This window comes from Poeciliopsis prolifica, unplaced genomic scaffold (genome assembly GCF_027474105.1).
Source record: "Poeciliopsis prolifica strain line A6 unplaced genomic scaffold, Auburn_PproV2 SCAFFOLD037, whole genome shotgun sequence".
NCBI lineage: Eukaryota > Metazoa > Chordata > Actinopteri > Cyprinodontiformes > Poeciliidae > Poeciliopsis > Poeciliopsis prolifica.
The window spans coordinates 1,830,833-1,849,424 of NW_026562412.1; the positions used below are offsets into that span (position 1 = coordinate 1,830,833).

General features: G+C 42.7%; 1 protein-coding gene across 5 annotated transcripts in view; it reads right to left on the reverse strand.

Annotated features, from left to right (window-relative positions):
- The window catches only part of asap2a (ArfGAP with SH3 domain, ankyrin repeat and PH domain 2a), a 36,604-nt gene that overhangs the window by 8,606 nt on the left and 9,406 nt on the right, over nucleotides 1-18,592 (reverse strand). For 2 of the 5 annotated variants that reach the window (XM_055053208.1, XM_055053207.1), the window contains exons 2-18: nucleotides 16,572-16,644; nucleotides 12,493-12,638; nucleotides 12,114-12,188; nucleotides 8,935-8,984; nucleotides 8,742-8,765; nucleotides 7,289-7,418; nucleotides 6,994-7,079; nucleotides 6,854-6,929; nucleotides 6,033-6,119; nucleotides 4,162-4,265; nucleotides 3,539-3,608; nucleotides 3,253-3,340; nucleotides 2,329-2,377; nucleotides 2,027-2,193; nucleotides 1,318-1,451; nucleotides 876-970; nucleotides 33-377 (exon numbers count right to left, since the gene is read on the reverse strand). In XM_055053208.1, the coding sequence (XP_054909183.1) occupies nucleotides 33-377; nucleotides 876-970; nucleotides 1,318-1,451; nucleotides 2,027-2,193; nucleotides 2,329-2,377; nucleotides 3,253-3,340; nucleotides 3,539-3,608; nucleotides 4,162-4,265; nucleotides 6,033-6,119; nucleotides 6,854-6,929; nucleotides 6,994-7,079; nucleotides 7,289-7,418; nucleotides 8,742-8,765; nucleotides 8,935-8,984; nucleotides 12,114-12,188; nucleotides 12,493-12,638; nucleotides 16,572-16,644 (1,799 nt within the window). The remainder of the gene's footprint in view (nucleotides 1-32; nucleotides 378-875; nucleotides 971-1,317; nucleotides 1,452-2,026; nucleotides 2,194-2,328; nucleotides 2,378-3,252; nucleotides 3,341-3,538; nucleotides 3,609-4,161; nucleotides 4,266-6,032; nucleotides 6,120-6,853; nucleotides 6,930-6,993; nucleotides 7,080-7,288; nucleotides 7,419-8,741; nucleotides 8,766-8,934; nucleotides 8,985-12,113; nucleotides 12,189-12,492; nucleotides 12,639-16,571; nucleotides 16,645-18,592) is intronic. The other 3 variants (XM_055053211.1, XM_055053212.1, XM_055053209.1) reach the window with 3 other exon arrangements.

Sequence of the window (18,592 nt, forward strand, 5' to 3'; positions counted from 1 at the left end):
ACCTTGCAGCGTTTCGTTTTCTCTCCGTTTACCTGTTCTGAGTGAGAAAGTCGACGATGTGAAGAGACGTTCTGTCGACCAGCCTGACGGCCAAGTGAAGCGCCGTCTCTCCCTGTTCCTGAAGAGAAACCGCCATTAGAAACATGGAGGACAAGCGAAGAAAACCTGAAATGCTTTGTGCCGTTACATGTCCGTTGGCGAGCGGTATCGGCTCCATGAGGTCCAGCCCCTCGGCGTACACCTGGATGAGGGAGAAGATGTCCCTCGCCTTCACCGCCTCGCACAACGTGTGGAGCCGCGCCGCCGCGTCGGCGCCCTTCTTTCTGGCAAAACGCTTCTCGATGTATTTGGACATGATGAAGTCTTTCCTGGTTTGCCTGGTGAAGGGAAGCAGTGACATAAGTACTCAATGAAAACGAGGTTCACCGCTCCGAACAATTCACATTCAGTCACAAACTGAGAGACGAATTATAAGATCATGATAAAAGATCAGTATCTTAAAAACCTGTTTTCATTCAGTTTCGTTATACATTTGTTCACACCTGTTTTGTTTTGTTTATTTGTTACAAGATCATAAACCAATCTTAAAAAGACAATTGTTTGTATCAGTATATAAACATCGTCATGCCTACAAATAAATGAGAACATTTTGGACTTTCTACACATTTTTGTGTTTTGCATTGTGTGATTTCTACCTCTGCAGTATTGAGCAAACATTCAGATGTGTGGTTTCTCCCTCCACACTTTACATGAACTCTGATGTGTTACATCACTCTACTAAATGCAGTTATAACTATTTAATACCCAACTCTAAATACTAAGTGAAATTTGTCAGTTAATCTTTATCTTCCACAGAGCCAGTGGAGCAGACTTACATGTCACTCGCTGGGTTTGGTTTCACCACATTTTCAGCATTTAAACAAGCTTCCATGATTTCATTAAAGCCTGCATTCCCCACGTTCTTGGCCAGCTGTGGAGCAAAAACACACACAGATAAATTCAACCGAGTCGTTTTCCTGAACCGAGTGCAGCAGTGCGGCTAACGCCCCTGTCCTGAGCGTCGACAGAGGAGCCAGCCGCGTCTGACTGTGGCGTCTTAAAGCAATCCTGACTGGAAGCGTTTAATCCCAGACGTCCCACAGGCTGTAAATCTCTGCAGCAAACCGTGATTTTAAAAAAAGCCTAACACAATCACAGCTATCCTCATATCGAGAGGAAGAGTGAGGCTGAGGATGCTGCAGCCTCTTATTGACCTCATTGTTTCCACACTGACAGAGAAAAAAATCAATGAAACAGAACAAAGGAGAATGTTTGTACCAAGAGCTCCGAGGTGCTGAGGACGTCCAGAGTGAGAGACTGGATCCGAGAGTGGTGGACTCCGAGTTCCCTGTGGATCCCTGAACATTCAATACAGGTGAGGACGCCCAGGTTGGTGGACAACCACGTCGGATCTGAGGAGCAAAAACAAGATTATCTAAAAATAGACAGAATTTCTGAGAAAACTTTGAGGTTTTTCAGAAAAAGCTGAAAGCTTTGAATTGTGATCAAAGCTCCTGATGTCAAGCAGCTCCTGCTTTCTGTTTTTAAAACCCATTTACGTTAAAATCCAAAACTAGTCACATCCATTCATTTGTTTACATTTATTCACGTATCAACTACAGAATGGTGGCCACGGTTCTGCTAATGTTTTCAGTTAGCATGTGAAAACATTTAGTGCTCTTAGCTGCTAGAAAATTATGTTTTTCTCTCCATATGAGGTGCAAACAACCTTAGACAGAGCATTACACATTCATTCTATGCTGATGACACTTTAGTTTTTTATCTTGTTTATTTTGACACTGTTTTCTCCTCAAGATTCCCAGAAGCAGTTAAACAGGCCAATAAATGAATAAGTAAATGAACATTTAATGTTCATCTTGTTATCAATGAACAGTAAATGTGGATTTGTCCAAAGCTGTTCATTTGTTTCCATAACTATGTGAGCCTCAGCGATGGGAGGGTTTCCGTGTTCATCTTTGCGACTCACTGGGCGCTCCGCAGTCGCAGCACACGTCGTTCCCCGTCATCCTCTTCACTTCCCCCAGGATGGCCTTCGTCAGCTCCTGAACGATGTTGTTCTCGCCAACACGGTGGTCGCCTTTAAACGCCTGGTTTAACGCCTCCTCCTTACTGTTCTGCAGAACTGAGATCCAGCTGGAGCGAGGAGATAAAACGATAAAGCAGATTTAGAGTTCAGTGGGAAAAGAAGAAGGCGAGAAGAGGGAAGCTGGGTTTGATAGAAAGTGTTGGGAAAGATGGAAAAAGGATGAAATGAGGGAACAGACGTACATCTGACAGTCCTGTTCGTCCTCAGCTTGAAAATGATACGTTCGGTCATCTAGAACGAAAACAAAACGCATTTAATTTAGTCAAACATTTCTGTTAAGCTAGCTACATCCATTCTTTATCAAACAAAACCTTACATTAATATGCAGAAGTCACATTCCTCCATTTGTTTCACATTATGTTACATTACAACTACAGCGTGGTGGGCTCATTTCCACTAAGGCACTAATAGCACAGCTTCATCTTTACAGTTAGTGTTTTAGCTAACTTTGAAGTTTAGCTTCCCATAAGGTATTTTTATAAAATAAATTTATGAAGCATTAATTTACTCGGCTGTTTAAAAGACACTTTAAGTAGATTAATATACTATGTGGTGACGGATGTTGGGTACCAACATGGTAGTGTTTTAGCACTAGCTAAAATAATGCATTAGCGTTAGCTGCTGCTAAATACCATGTTGGTTTAGGGCTTTAGTGTCAGCAAAACAATTATTTATGGTCAGCGCTTTAGCATTTGTTATCAAAATTAATAAAAATAAAGACATTTACATCTGCATATAATCAATACAAATGAATATTGCATGTATGGAGTTTTAATAAAAATGTGTCATTTTTTTCCACTTCACATTATGCATCATTGGTTTTGATTCATCACATAAAATCTAGTGAAGTAAATGAACCTTATTTGTGAATAAACTCTGTTTTCCAACCCACCGAATGAAAAAGTGAAATTATTGAGCTGTAATTCAGCTCATTATCATCTCTGTGTTATCTTGCCATCATGTGAATCAGAACTTCTGCTGCTGCTGAACTAAACTCAACTCTCCACAGTGACAGTAGAGACCCAAGTCTGTGGGAAAAACGCTGATAAGAGCTGAACTCAAGCCAAAAACCAAACAAAGCAAAAAGCCAAAGATATGAAACCTACGTGAAATGAGGTCGAAGCTCCTCTTCTCCTCAGGGTTGTGCTTCACCTGGCAGGTCAGCAGGTTGAGTTTCGCCGGCGGCCTGTTAGCCTAGCAGAGACGAGCCGAGTGAGCGGAAATGTTTAATGGAATGCGGCCGCCGCAGCCAAAGGAAACATCTGATAAGCTGCTGCGAGTCGGACGCCTGTGATGCGTCCAAACATGGGAACAAGCCCCATATCTCCCTGGGTTGCTGGGATACGTTACAGGCCTGCAGGTGACGGGGTCAGAGGTCAAAACTGGACTTACTGTGCCGTGTGAGATGGTGAGGTAGCCGTTTTTAGCCGTGCATTTTCTTTTCTGCCAGACTTTCCTCAACCTGAAGACAGAGGATTCAGTCATAAGACAAACAGATTCATTATTAACCAAAAAGGCTAAAAAGTTCATTTAAATACGCAGTTATATCTTAATAAATTAGAACAGTTCAGTGATTCAATTTAAAATCTTCATAATTAACAAAAAATGTTTCAGATCATCAAAGAAAGAAACTACAGTGTTGCTGGTTGGGCTCCTTTCGCCTGAATTGCTGTCGGTGCAGCGAGTCGGGAAAATGATCAGCCTGTGGTTCTGCTGTTGGTTCTGCTGTTGGTTCTGCTCATTGTTTTCCTCTTCATGAGAATAAATAATGTAAATAAAGGTACAGAAACCAAACCAGGGTCATTAAAGCAGGGGTCAAAATGAAACCTGTATCACTACAACTTCTTTCTTCCACTTAACTTTCCATGACTGTGCTTCACTCTCACTGTCTGAGCAGCCATATTCTTTAGAAAAAAACTTTGGGTTAAAAATCATTTACATTTGGTCCCATATGGATGAATTAATTATTAACGTGAGCAGAAGAAACGTGGAGTGCCGTGCAGATCGGCTCTCACCCGTCGCTCTTCTTGAACAGGAAGCCGCTGCGCTCGGTGCCGTGCTCCTTGTTGCCCTGCGGCTGGTGCAGGCTGTACGTCGCGCTCTGCCGCACCTGGGAATCCTGGGAAAACACAGCCGGCACAAACGGCACGTCAGGGGGGAGGACAAATCTAAAACGCATAAATTAAGCCAAGTTAAATCAGCCAAATTTTCTAGATGAGCTTCCACTAACGCACGCCCATGAACACCGAGTTAAAAAAAAAACAAAAAAAAAACGGATCATGTCAGATTAAGGAATAATTTTATTTTTTCTTCTTACTTTCATACAGTTGTTAATCTGCGTAACCACGGCGACGAGGTGTTGCATTTACACCTGGGAACAGCTGATAACACCTGAACTATCGACACTTCCAGGAAGTTAAACTTCCTCCCATCGGAGATTTAAAGAGTCGCAGCAAAAGCAAAGGAGGTGGATTAGCAGTGCTGGGAAATAACTGATTATTGTTAAACGTCGTCTCTTTTCCTGAAACTTGTTTGAATGTCAGAAAGTTACAGCAACATCTTAAATCAGAGGCCTTTTCAAATTCACTGGAACGCTGACTGTTACTGGAAATCTTTCCTGCCCACAGCATCACTTAAACACAATAGTTTTATTTTTTAACTATTTTTTGGGAAAGACATTTTTGTTTTTAATTTAAACAGCTGAATTTGTGATACAAAGTAAATTGACTGAACAGGAGAAGTAACAAATACTTAAACTAATTTCTGAGATATTTTGGAGGAGTTATAGCAACATTTAATTTCCTTTTTGGGTCATTTTTTTTCTTAATTTGAATTAAGAATCAATGCCGGAAGGTTCTTGGTAGGGATTCAAACCCACAACCTTCTCCCTCCTCTTCTGGATTTCTTTTCCTCCTCCAGCTTTTAGACAGATGCTCCCAGATTAATCGGTATCTAATTAAAGCCGTTTGTTGAAAGGGGAATATTCTCCATGCCAGCGGCTGCAACACATGGAGCAAATATGGGAGATCCAGCAGCTGGAGGCCTCTTGTTTTCAACACCACTCAAAAAGGTATCAGTCTAAATCTGATCTAAAGTCTATTCATGCATTCTGGTTTAGGTTCAAGTTTCCAGACAAAAGAATTTAAAAAGAGGAGATAATCTGCATCGACAGATGGACACAAATGAGATTATTCCTATTTAATTATAGCACAACAAAAACCACTAAACGGCATGAAAAGAGAATATTTCTGTAAGAATGAGGTCATTTCCTTTGTGACGGATAAAGAACTGAAGTCTGCAGACACATAAAATTCCTGTAAGAAAAACAAGTTTTTAAAGTGTTAAAAAAAAAAAGAAGCACAAAACCAAGAGAATAAAAAGCAAAGCAGGTTTTATTCCACCACTGGAGCCTTAAAGTAACAGAGAAGGGAACAAATCCACTTACTCTCCTCGCCTTGTTTTACGAGGCGTGACGGCAGCAGCAGGAGAGAGGAGACATTTTTAGAAAAACAGGACAAACTTTACATTGTTTCACTTTAAAATTATGTCAGATTTCTGCAAATGTGGATGGAAAGGTTATTAAACAACAATGACTGTCGCCACAGACAGAATCTGAAACAAAAAAATTACAAAAGATGTTGAAGATTTTTAACAATAACCACAAACATCAATGTGTTTCTAGGGAGTAAGTGTAAAAAACTAACATTCAGTAGAGCATAAATTATTCCTTTATAAACCAAGATTACAGCTAAAGGTCCTTTTTTCTCCTCTAGTATGAAGAAATACAAGCTGAAAGTTTCCTGCGCTACTTTCAGCTGGACATGAAATCAGAGAGAAACAGGTTAAGGTTTGTGGTTGTAACCTAACTATTTGATATGCGCCTCACCTCCTTCTGCTCCACCTGCAGAGCCGTTTTCAGGACGTCTCTCAGCTGAGTCAGCTGCTTCCTCTCCTCATCCTGCGCCTGCTTGATCTGACCCACAGAAACAAACACTGACGTCAAACACAGAGCAGAAAGCAGGAGGCACAAACAACCCAATCAGAAACTCCATGTTGTCGCGTTTATGTGAGTTTATTGGAAATTTTCCTCAAAAACAGACAAAAAACCCATTGGGTCCAAGAGGAAACTCACAGCAAACAGCTGCAAACGATGCAAACTCCAAATCACAAATGGATCAGAAAAATTCAGGTTAGCAAATAGCAGAAACAACCGCTAATATGAAGAGCTGCAAGCCTGCGCCACCAAACGGAAGTCCTCCAGGCCACTAGGGGGAAGAAGTATTTTTTGGTCGACTCCCCCTGGTGGTCTGGAGGACTTCCGTTCTGTGCAGCGAGTTTCATACTTGCAGTTGTTTTCTCTAACTGCAGCGTTTCCCCCTCTGCTCCTATTTTCTGTGGTTACAGCATTTTTCGTTTGTATTTGTTTTGTTTTTAAGTTTGTGTAATTTGGAGTTTCACCGTCGACCGTTGTTGAAAGCTAAAGCTAAAGTATGTAAATTTTATTTTGAAAAATGTTCACACAATCTTTGAAACTGTTGTCATATCCTGACAGTTTGACAGAAGACAGAAAAATAACAAGCTGCTAACTAGAAAGAGCCAATCAGAGCCAGGAGGCGGGTCTTAGCGCTGTCAATCACTCTCTATTTTGAGTGTACAAAATAATGAATAGCTAATTATTAGAAGTGGTGCAGAGAAAAGCGTTCTTACCGTGTGCAGATCTGTAGCCAGTTTCTCTATCGATGGCTTCAGGTTCTCCACGGCTTTCAGGCCGTCCTGGAAGAAACTGCACAGCAGCAGGTTACCGACGGGACGGAGCCGCACAGGTCGGCCCGTTTGCAGAACCTTACTTGCACTGTGCATGGAAGTACTTGATGAGGTTCTGCAGCAGGTCCACCCCCTTCTTGATCTTGATCTCGTTGACTTTGAGGAGGTACTGTAAACAGATCGAAGCAGATCAGAGCGGTGGGGTCAGGCAGGGTTCAGACTCACAACTTTCATCCTCCAGAGACGCTTCAAAGAAAAACCCTCAGAGTGAAGCATGGAAACCATATGACAGAAACATTTATACATCCTACATTTGTGCACTTATGTCAACCATAGTCAGATTTTGAATTTAAGTATCATCCCAATTTAAAATCTGACCTCGCACATCTGCAGCTGGAAGAAGCGCCGCTCCTTCTCCATCTCCTCGGCTATTTCCGCCCCGCTGATCTCCGTCCGGATCATGCCGTGCTGCCGAGCATGCTCTTTCTTCTCCTTCTCGATTTTAGTCCTGGCAGGAAGAAACGCCGCCGCAGGTCAAAGCACCGCAAACACCGAAACCGAAACATATGGTGGAAAAAATGTAAATAAAAAAAATCAGCCCTGCAAACCGTCAGCTGGAGGAGAGTCTTAATCGCTACCTCAGTTTACAGTCAAAAACACTCGCAGGCCAAGAAAATAGAAACTAAAAAACTATAAAAAAGCAGAATAAAGAAGTTTGATCTACAGCCACATTTACTGCATTACAATAAATCTAGTTTTCAAATTATTTTAGGTTCAGTTTTCATCATTTATTCCATTATAAAATTAGGATTTGGGTCAAACTCTTTCAGAAAACTGATATATTTAGCAGTGCCTGATGAATTAAATTAAAGCTAATTTGTTGCAGCAAAGTCGGATTTTCAGTGAAAATATCTGGATAAATATGGTTCCACTGATTATAAAAGTTATTTAAGTTGTAATTAACATTTCCATTCAAAGAAAATTATGGCAATAAAAATTTTACTGTGATTAAAAATTAATAAACTAATATGCATCATTCTTGACCTGCAGTTGGGGGCCACAAAAAATCATTTCAAGTGCCACAAACGGCCCCCGCGCCGCACTTTGGACACCTCTGAAGCATCAACAAAACCAGTTCAGGAACAACCCTTGGTCAATAACCAACCAATTAACTCCAAATAATAGAAAATAAATCTCATTTTGAAAGGTTTAATTCACAGTGTTTCCTCGCCAAATAAGAGAAAATATTTAATTTCTGAGTTAAATTGAGCACGAGTTGCTGGTCAGACAGCATTTAGGGCTGATTTTTAACAGAAAAAGAGACGATCCCATGCAGCAGCTCAACATTTTTAATTTGCTGTTTATTTAAAACAACAAACTCAGTTTCCTGAGAAAATCCAAGAAATTTTAAAAACAGTTCTGAAAGAAATTCACATTTGAGTTTCCTTTTATGAAGAAAATCACGTTTTTTCAAATTTCAGAAACATTTCTTGGATAATCTGAAATCCATCAGGAGGGTGAAAACTTATTCACAGCCTTAAAAGTCCTGCAGCAGGATTTTAAAGCAGGTTTCTGGTTGGTGTGTTTAATACGTCTGCTGGCGACAACCGAAACACAACAAGCTGATGCAAAAGCTCAGAATGAGAAAACTGTTCTTATTAAAGCAGACACAAAGGATCCCGGACGAAGGAGAAAAACAAGCAGGAAACGGGCCTCTACTGACGGCTTTCCCATGAGCAGAGTGAAATAATAAGCTGAGACAGCCGGGCACATTCACACCACCGAGTCCTCTGTCAGCACAAAGCCCGACTGCATCAGGAAGACGGGTTACCCTCTCAGTAAAGAATGTCCTTTGCTGCTTGTAAAACACATAAAAGTGCCATAAATACTCCGGGTTTCTCCACGCGACAGCAAGGACGTGTTGAGACAGACATTTAGACATTTACTTCAATTATTACAGTCAGTTTATTAACAGGAAAATGAAGGCATCCGTTCATTAGAGGCATAAAAATGGATTTTCTTACACTTTGGTTTCGTAGTCCTTCCAGGATTTGTCAAAAGGCTTTTTCAGATCCTGCAAAACCAAACAGGAAATAAAAGACAATTCAATGAGTGTAAATAACATCAAACAGCACAACATGCTGGAGATAAAGAGTAAATGGTGTTTAATTGCTTCATGTATAAATTCGTGCTGGGATTCAATTAGACCTGCTAGTCAGATTAACTGCATCGCATTTTAATCCACAAAATAATCAACATTTTCAACTCCAAACTAATTTTGGCTGCTAAATTATTGAAGTAATAAACATTTGATCTCAGTTTTACTCTTATTCAAGTTGTTTAATCATCATATTGGAGAAAAGTTCATCTTTCAGGAAGTCCTGATCATTGACTGTGAACTGTGGATGCTAACATTAGCTTTAGCTACATATTTAGCATTGAGATGCTATTGTAGGCCTGAATAGCTAAACATATGTGGACACTTTAATTAGGATCAAACACCTGAGTTACATTTTTAACACGTTAAAATGATGTAATTAATTACTTATTGACACCCAGTCAGAATGGCTTAGTCAAAGTCCAGACCTAAATCCAACAGAGAATCTGAAGCAACATTTTGAAACTGATGCTCTGCATCCAGCTGGAGGTTCTCTGCAGCTTAGCCATAAAATATCCTGAAAACAAAAAACTGCAGCAGTATTTGCTGAGTCATCCTCAGTGCTAATGAAGGTTTAATGGAGACTAATCCTGACTCAGCAAAATATCTGCCTCCACTTTCATCTTTGAGCTGAGGGTTTGTAAGCTTGGATCGACCTCAACCTGTTAGCATCCTGTGTCCCTCACCAAGAGGAGCACAAAGACCAGAGCTGATCCCCAGTGAAAGAGCGAAGCTGAGGAGGAAACGGTGGAAGAAAGGGAGGCGGCGAGGGATTGAGAGAGAGGAGAAAGGTTTAGCGGAAGGAAGTGTCAGAGCCAGAGAGAGGGGAAAAATGGCAACAATGGCTAAAAATACCACACAGATATTTCTGGGAAGGGCAGAGAGCGCCGGGCAAACCGCTTCCAAGAGGGCAGAGGACTTCCAGGGTTTTGCTCCTGAAAGCCACTGCAGGACGGCGAAGGAAAGCGATCCACACTAAACCTTGCAGATGTTTCTACACAGCTGTGTGTGTTAGCGCTATGGGACGGTCGACTTCACCGCCCATTAAATCAACATCAGTCCTCTTAGTCTGCAGGTTTTCTACAGGATTTGAACGTAAGGGTTTGAGAAACGGGTCATTTTGGGTCTGGAGAAGCATCTCCATTTCTACAGGCTGTGCAGTGATGGGCTCAAGCTAATCTGCAAACAGCTAAGCTAACTTTCCGTTTAACGTTCTGCTAATATTGAAAACGTTTAGGGGATTTAGCTTCCCCTGATTAAATAGTCTTGATAAATTCTAAAGTGCTATTTTACGCAACTGTTTTGTATTATTTCAATTCTTCAAGTGGTAGATGTTTATGCTCTTATTTTGAAAGGGGGAACACAGTAGATCCGTTTCCTCTGCGGCAAAGATTTAGTCAATATTAGATATTAAGCTAGCTGCCCGTGTTGAGTGTCAAATAATGTTAGCATGAGTTGCTAGTCTTGGTTTTGATTTCTGTGCACCAGAATTCCTCCACACCATGACTCTGCCGCCGCCGTGCTACACAGTTGAAGCTTGTAGCTTTCTATCATCATGTTCTGGTTACTTTTCAGCACTTTTTTTTCCCAAAACCTTCAGATTTCCAGCAGAAAACAGAAGATGAAGAAGGGTTTTATTTTTTAGTGACTTCATGAGAAATCTGCTGTGTCAGCAGGTTTTTCTGTGCAAGTCCTTAGTAGCTGATGGTAAATGGCTGCAGCTTCCATTTCCAAGGTCCAGTGAATGCAGCATGACTTAAATAACATTTTTTCTAATCTGAGCCACATTAACTGATGCAAATGTGAAGGTCTCACCCTAAAAAGGACATTTCTTGATATCTAGTGTCCAAACTTCAGCAGCAGGGTTTTAATATGTATTACAGATCAATTTAATCTGACTCAGAAAGAGTAACGGCTACATACTGCGCTGCCTTATCTCGTTAATTTGTCTCTGCAGACTTCCTCAATGTTTTACAACATCCACTTTAACCGCCTCTTACTCATGCAGGTCTGGACACTTTCTCAGACCAAAGGCGGCGGGATGATTGAAGCAGTTTTAGGCGGCCATTGGCTGCCAGTTGTCTTCTTTTCGCCTGGCTCATTTCTCGAGATGCGTGTCCAAATAGAAAGCAGCCAGCAGCTCATCGGCTGCCCGTCGGGTTATGAGAATCATCTGAGGCGTAATGAGAGATAAGTGGGAAGAATTACAGAAACCGAGCCGAACCCCAGGGAAAGGAAGGAGCCGCCGAGTTAAAACACGGAGCAGAAGACAAAGACAGGAAATGACAGACGGGGAAAAGTCACGGGACGAGAGGAAAGCAGCCGAGGTCAGCAGGGCAACACGTGTATCCATGGCAACCGGCTCGTTAGACCGCTTTCTTTAATCACATCAAACTTGGTGGAAACCGAAGCCAATCATGTGTCTCTGGGGTGAAAGGTCAGGGACGGTAACGAGCCGCGATTGGATTACGGAGCTGCAGACGAGGGTCAGCCTGGCTGCTGGACACTCGGCTCCCAAAGTGTCAGGCGGGTCCGACAGGCAGCAGAATCTGAGCAGGTCTGGATCATTTCACCGTCATTTTATCCAGTTAAGAGCCTCACATCCCTCTGCTGCGCCGCCATCCGGTCCTCAAACCCTTCGGTTCCTTTGGACCTCTATGTTCCAGCTGTTCGTTACATTTATTTTCTTCGTAAGTAAAAACTTTCATGTGACTTAATATAATTCCACATTTTCTGAAACGTTTCTAATGCATCTTGTTTATATCCATGTTTGGATAACGGTTTTTGTTCCCAACGGGACGAATTAGGATGAGCAAAAAACGACAAATATCTCCATGGAAACCAAACTTTAAAGATGGACGGATGGAAAAACAACAACAAAAGGAGCAACAGGAAGAGCTGCAGTGTGACATCACTTCCTGGTTCATTTCCAAACCCGTTCTGGTTCTTCAGAACCTCAGAACCCGTTCTGGTTCTTCAGAACCCGGGCGGTTCTAGAATAAAGTTCTACGTTTCATTAAGACCTTCAGTGAGCAGCAGCTTTACCCCTTTGACGCCCTTCAGGTCTCCTTTCAGCAGGCTGTCCAGGGGGAACGTGATGATGTTGTTCATGTTCTGGAACTGGAGGAAGAAATTTTACAGATCAAAACTCAGCAACTGCTGGAGTCAAACCAGTCAAACCAGTCAAACCAGTGAAACCAGTGAAACCAGTGAAATGTTCATTCTAATTCAGGAAGAGATGAGAATCTAATCACAACCTTTGCTGGATTTCTGTGAGAGAACGGTTCACGTGTTGGGATCCAGAGACGTTTTATTCACACACACACACACACACACACACACACACACACACACACACACACACACACACACACACACACACACACACACACACACACACACACACACACACACACGCGCTCACCAGGTTTTTGAAGAGAGCCGTCAGCTCCTTGGTGAAGACGGAGAACTTGAGGAAGGCTGAGCCCAGGTCGGGATCGTCGTGGCACACACAGTTTTCCCCGAACTTCTCCAGCGCCTGAGTGTACTGCTCCTCGTTCTCCACATGGGCTGGAGGACAAACGCACGCAGTAACAGGTCAGAGGGCAGAGGTCAGTCATTACACTGCACAATAATCCACCACAAGTACAGTGGACAAATTACAGCTAATCCACTCGCAGTGGAGCTCCTGAAAACGTCACCAGTGCATCAGGTTAGCGATGTGACGCCTCAGCCAGCGGCGCCAGCGTTTAGTCCCTGACGTTCTGGCCGAGTTCAGCATAAGCCCAGCTTGTTTCTGAAACCTGGAGTCCTTTCACGCTTCTGAAGTTAAACTTTCATTAAATCAGACTCTTTCAAACTGCAGTGCTGGAACTCTTCCTCTTGCAGACGGTTCCAGAGGATTTAGTTACTAAATCGCCTTCATCAATTTCAGAGTCATAAACTATAGTTTTATTCAAACAGACTTCAGTTTCATTCTGGCAGCTTGGAGGAAAGTTTGTTACTATAAATCAGTTCATTTGTAGTGGTAAATAGATAAACATCCTAAAACTGTGAGCCTGAATGTGAGATTCATACTTTGGATTAAAGGGATTTTGAGTCATGATCGACGGTAAAGTTTGTAGCAGAAAGTTCACCCTCAGCTCCCACGTTCTGTGAAACAACGATCTGCTTTCACTGCATACAGTAACGCTGGGCTGCAAACGCAACTTACGTTTTATCAGTTTGCATAGCAGCGAGGGAGAAAGACAAACAGAGCAGAGCTTTAGAGGCATCTGCAAAGGATTATCCAACGTCCCAAAAGTTTGCTTTGCAGCTTCTTAACAGCTTTAATCGTGGGACAACAGGCCGGCTTCTGCTTCCGCGCTGACGCTTACAGAACAATGTTTGAGCTCAGATTAACGCCGTATCTCTGCAGAGATGAGCGAAAACAAGAAATGTAAAGTCTTAAATGTCCGCAGCTATTTGTGTGCAGATTAGAAAAGCTGCAAAGTGCAAAATTAATTTGCACCAGAAGCTTTTAAAGGGAAACTTTGATTTCTGTGAGTTGGTAAAGTTTACATTGTTTGCTGTCCGGAAATAAATTCAAACACAATTCTGACTTTTTGTTGCATAAAAGTATCAACAATCTTCCAGGAGAGTTCAGCCTCTTTATCTTTTTGTTCTGCTGCTTTCATCGCTGACTCAGCTCCTGCAGACTCTTGAATTGTTATTTTTACAACCTGAAATATTCTCATTATTCCTCATGCAAAAGGTGAAATATTCCTGCTGGGTTTCAGATTTACAGTCAGACTCCCAGCAGAATCTTTATTTGTTTTCTCTGTGCAACACAACAGTTTTTCTTTTTGTTTCCAGAGTTTAGCAATGACATGAACAAAGTTTCTGTCTGTCAAATCCTGCAAAGTTGCATCCAAAGAGTACATTGAGCCGAGTGAATGATTAGCAGCAGTTTGGTGAAGCAAATCAAACTTCTTTCTGTGACTGCGGTCCTGAAAAAGCGCGTTAGAAACGGGAATGTTTTCCAGAAGCATGTTTGTGTTTGTGGGACAATAATAATGAGTTACAGTCACACTGTTACCCAAAAAACATGCAACAAATTATTATTATTTTCACTTTTCGCATAATACAACAACACCACAAAATATCAATAAGTCCTTATCGCCTGAGGTGGAAAAGCATCCAATAATTCGAACTTCATGAATCTTTAACCCAGAAATACATCAGCGACGTCTGTAAAGACGCAACTGTTGCTGCCCATAAATCTGAGGAGGGTTGGAGCCTCAGCTTAGTGCAGTTTCATCAGCAAAACGTACAAAAACGTTATTTTATGAAATCACTGCAGTGTAACCAGACCGCTGAGATTTATGAGCAGCTAAACAGAAAAGCTTCTGGGTTCCTGAAACAATTTCACTCTGACACAAGCAGCTGCATTCCAGCGAGAATCTTCAAGTCAAACTGCAGGAACCAAGAAAACATGAACCGGGCGATAAATGATAATATTGCTGTTTTTAGACCATTTTCAACGAACATTTTGATAATGACATGGTTATGTAAGTTGTTACCTAGCAACTTACTCGTTCTTTGGTTACCTAGCAACAAACTGTTCAGTGACTTGCGCAGCAGCAGTTTCAGGTTTTGCAGCTGTGCGTCACAACTACTTAAAAATAAAAAACTGTGGATAAAACAGCAAAGGTCAGGCTGCCAGTCTGCCAATATTTCAAATATTTAAGACAAAAATGAATCAATAACTCTCGGAAATGCTTATATTGTGATGCGTTTTTCAGCCAGGGCAACACGTCTCTCTAGCTACGCATCAGTTTAGAGGATGAACTGGAATATTCTGCTGCTACTGGAACCGGGCCAGAGCCGGGGCAGCTTTGTCGGCCATGACAGTTTCTACCAGACGACCTCAGGTGGAGTGAAAACTTTCCACAGACGGGGAAATGTTTGGACCGTCAACACTGATGACACTGATGACACTGATGACACTGATGACAACACTGATGACAACACTGATGACACTGATGACACTGATGACACTGATGACAACACTGATGACACTGATGACAACACTGATGACACTGATGACAACACTGATGACACTGATGACAACACTGATGACACTGATGACAACACTGATGACACTGATGACACTGATGACAACACTGATGACACTGATGACAACACTGATGACACTGATGACAACACTGACTGCCCGGTGAAAGGTACAGAACATGGCCGCCATCAAACATGGTTGCCATGGTGCCCCTCCCCCCCAGCTGTCTGAATCAAACAGCCCTCTGGCCTGAACTGAGCGCGCTCAGTTCTGGAAAAACAAACCCGCTCAGCAAATTGTTTGGGTTTTCTATCAGAACCCTGCAGAGGGAGAGACCAGAACACACACACACACACACACACAGACACACACACACACACACACACACAGACACACACACACACACACACACACAGACACACACACACACACAGACAGACACACACACAGACACACACACACACACACACAGACACACACACACAGACACACACACACACACACACACACACAGACACACACACACACACACACACAGACACACACACACACACACACACAGACACACACACACACACACAGACACACACACATACCCACACACACAAACACACACACACAGACACACACACACACACAGACACACACACACACACAGACACACACACACACACACACAGACACACACACACACACAGACACACACACACACACACACACACACACACAGACACACACACACACACACACACAGACACACACACACACACACAGACACACACACACACACAGACACACACACACACACACACAGACACACACAGACACACACACACAGACACACACACACACACACAGACACACACACACAGACACACACACACACACACACACACACACAGACACACACACACAGACACACACACACACAGACACACACACACACACACACAGACACACACACACACACACACACACACAGACACACACAGACACACACACAGACACACACAGACACACACACACAGACACACACACACCCACACACACAAACACACACACACACAGACACACACACACACAACACACACACACACACACACACACACCACACACAGACACACACACACACACACACAGACACACACAGACACACACACACACACACAGACACACACACACACACACACACACACACACACACACACACACACACACACACCCACACACAAAACACACACACACACAGACACACACACACACACACACACCCCGACACACACACACACAGACACACACACACAGACACACACACACAGACACACACACACTCTCTCTCTCGGTAGGAAAGCAGAAGTTCTGACGTGCTTCGACCCGTTTTTGAGGTTTCGGGTTTGAATCGGGTCGGTCTGCGTCTGGAGGAAGTGAGAATCGCCGTGACGACTCACCCAGGCCGGACGTGTAGATGGCCTTCACCGACTTCTTCATCTTGTAGAGAACGCTGCGGTCCACATCCAGAGCCTGAACACACACAGGCACAGACAGTGGGGTCAGAGGTCATCAGCTGCTGCTATGATGTCACATTACAACCAAAATAAACATCATTTCAATTTACTGGGATCTGATCTGCACATCATCTCAGTCAGACTGGAAGGAGAGCGTGTCAGCCTTTGTTTTAGAGAGCTAGGCTTTGACTAGGCCGTTCTAACATATTCTGCTGTGATTTAAGCCATTTAGGAGCCAGCTGCTGCTGGGCAACTGGAAGGAGAACCTTCGGTTTGGTTATAGTTCCTATAAACTTCCTCACAGCATGATGCTGCCACTACCATGTTTCACTGTTATTATGGGATGTTGGATGAACAAATGGATGGATGAACATATAGAAGGACGGACGGATGGATGAAAGGATGGATGAACCGGCCATGAAGACGGACACAAATATCCTGCAATATCAGTCCCTCTCTGCCCATCATTCTCTAGTCTTTAAGTTTTTATAAATTTGAACATTCAGGAGTTTTTCTCTGGATTTCAGTTTTTATTTTCACTTTTAAACTTATAAATGTCAATAAACTAAAACAATCATTGGAGAAAATGTACTTAAAACTCGTTTCCAGACAGCATATGAACCTTCATCTAAGTACTAAACAGTCACTCAAATTTACAATTTCTGATTAGTGGATCATTAATATTTAAACACCTACTATAAAATATTAAAATAAAACTTGAAATAAACAGAATACTGAGCCTGGCGGGGACACAAGAAAAGCCTGGTGGCCCACCAGGCTGATTTTAACAGTACTTTTAAAACACTAAGCAAAGCAGAAACTAATTTGCAGAGTAATGTTGACACTGAGCCACCGGGCCTGCAAGAACCCGCTCGGACCGCCAGATCCAGCCTCACTGTTCTGACGACCTGCTGACCACAGCAGCTCTGCTGGAGGAGGCCTCAATGCCACCCAGCGCACACGGCCCAAAACCCAAGCAGAACCAGGCCCGGTTCCGTCTGCAGACGGCCCGGTTCCGTCGGCCCGGTTCTGTCTGGTCCCCTCCTCTGCAGCGACCTTGGCTCACCTTGTAAGCTCCCTGCGACAGATTGCTGCGGCTGCAGACATTCAGCCTGAACTCATCAGATTTACTTCCAGTCAGACTGGTGTGGGATGTTGGGCCATATGTTGCACTAGAAGGACCAGATGCTCGGTAATAAATAAATGTATTTTTTAGTCTTAGTCTGAATAATAAACACAGAGCATTAAATATGTAAAAGCTTCATGCCTTCTGATGTAGGAATACCAGAGTAAAGTCATAATCATGCAACAATAATTCACCGGTAATATCACGACTTTATTCTTGTAACCTTGTCAGTCCGGGTCCGATTCTCCGTCATAGGGAGGAGAACCTGGAGGCAGAGTGTGACTCACTGAAAATATGTCAACTATTTGACTTTAAGCAGATATGAAAACAAACACTTCTTTATAACCGACTGGAACTAAAACCTCTAGATGTTTGTGACCGATGACCAGAAAATGATTTTTCCTTGTTTCCCCAACAGCCAATCAGCACAAAGACAGCCTAACTGCTGTCATGGAAACTCATTTAATGTTGCTGTTTTTCCTGATATTTGCTTAAATTAAAAGCTGCCATTTTTATGCAGCAGCCATTAAAATGCATTTATTTCAGGCTTTGATGCCTGGAGTGCTGACAAATGCATCGACTCTCAAGAGGTTCATTCACAACTTTTCTCTGTGCCGAGTGCGAAAAGTCAATATTTGGACAGAAGGTGGACAGAAGGCGGCCAGCGGGGGCCGAGTTTGCAGTTTTTCTCCAGCAGCCTGATGGAAAACTTCAGGCTGACCGAAGACGGAAAACCTGGAGTCCGAAACTAAAGAAGGTCTAAAAACTTTGACCTTTTCGTCTGAATAAATTCTGACTCTCAATTCAGTTCAGAGGTCAGTTCATGTTTTCTATCGGA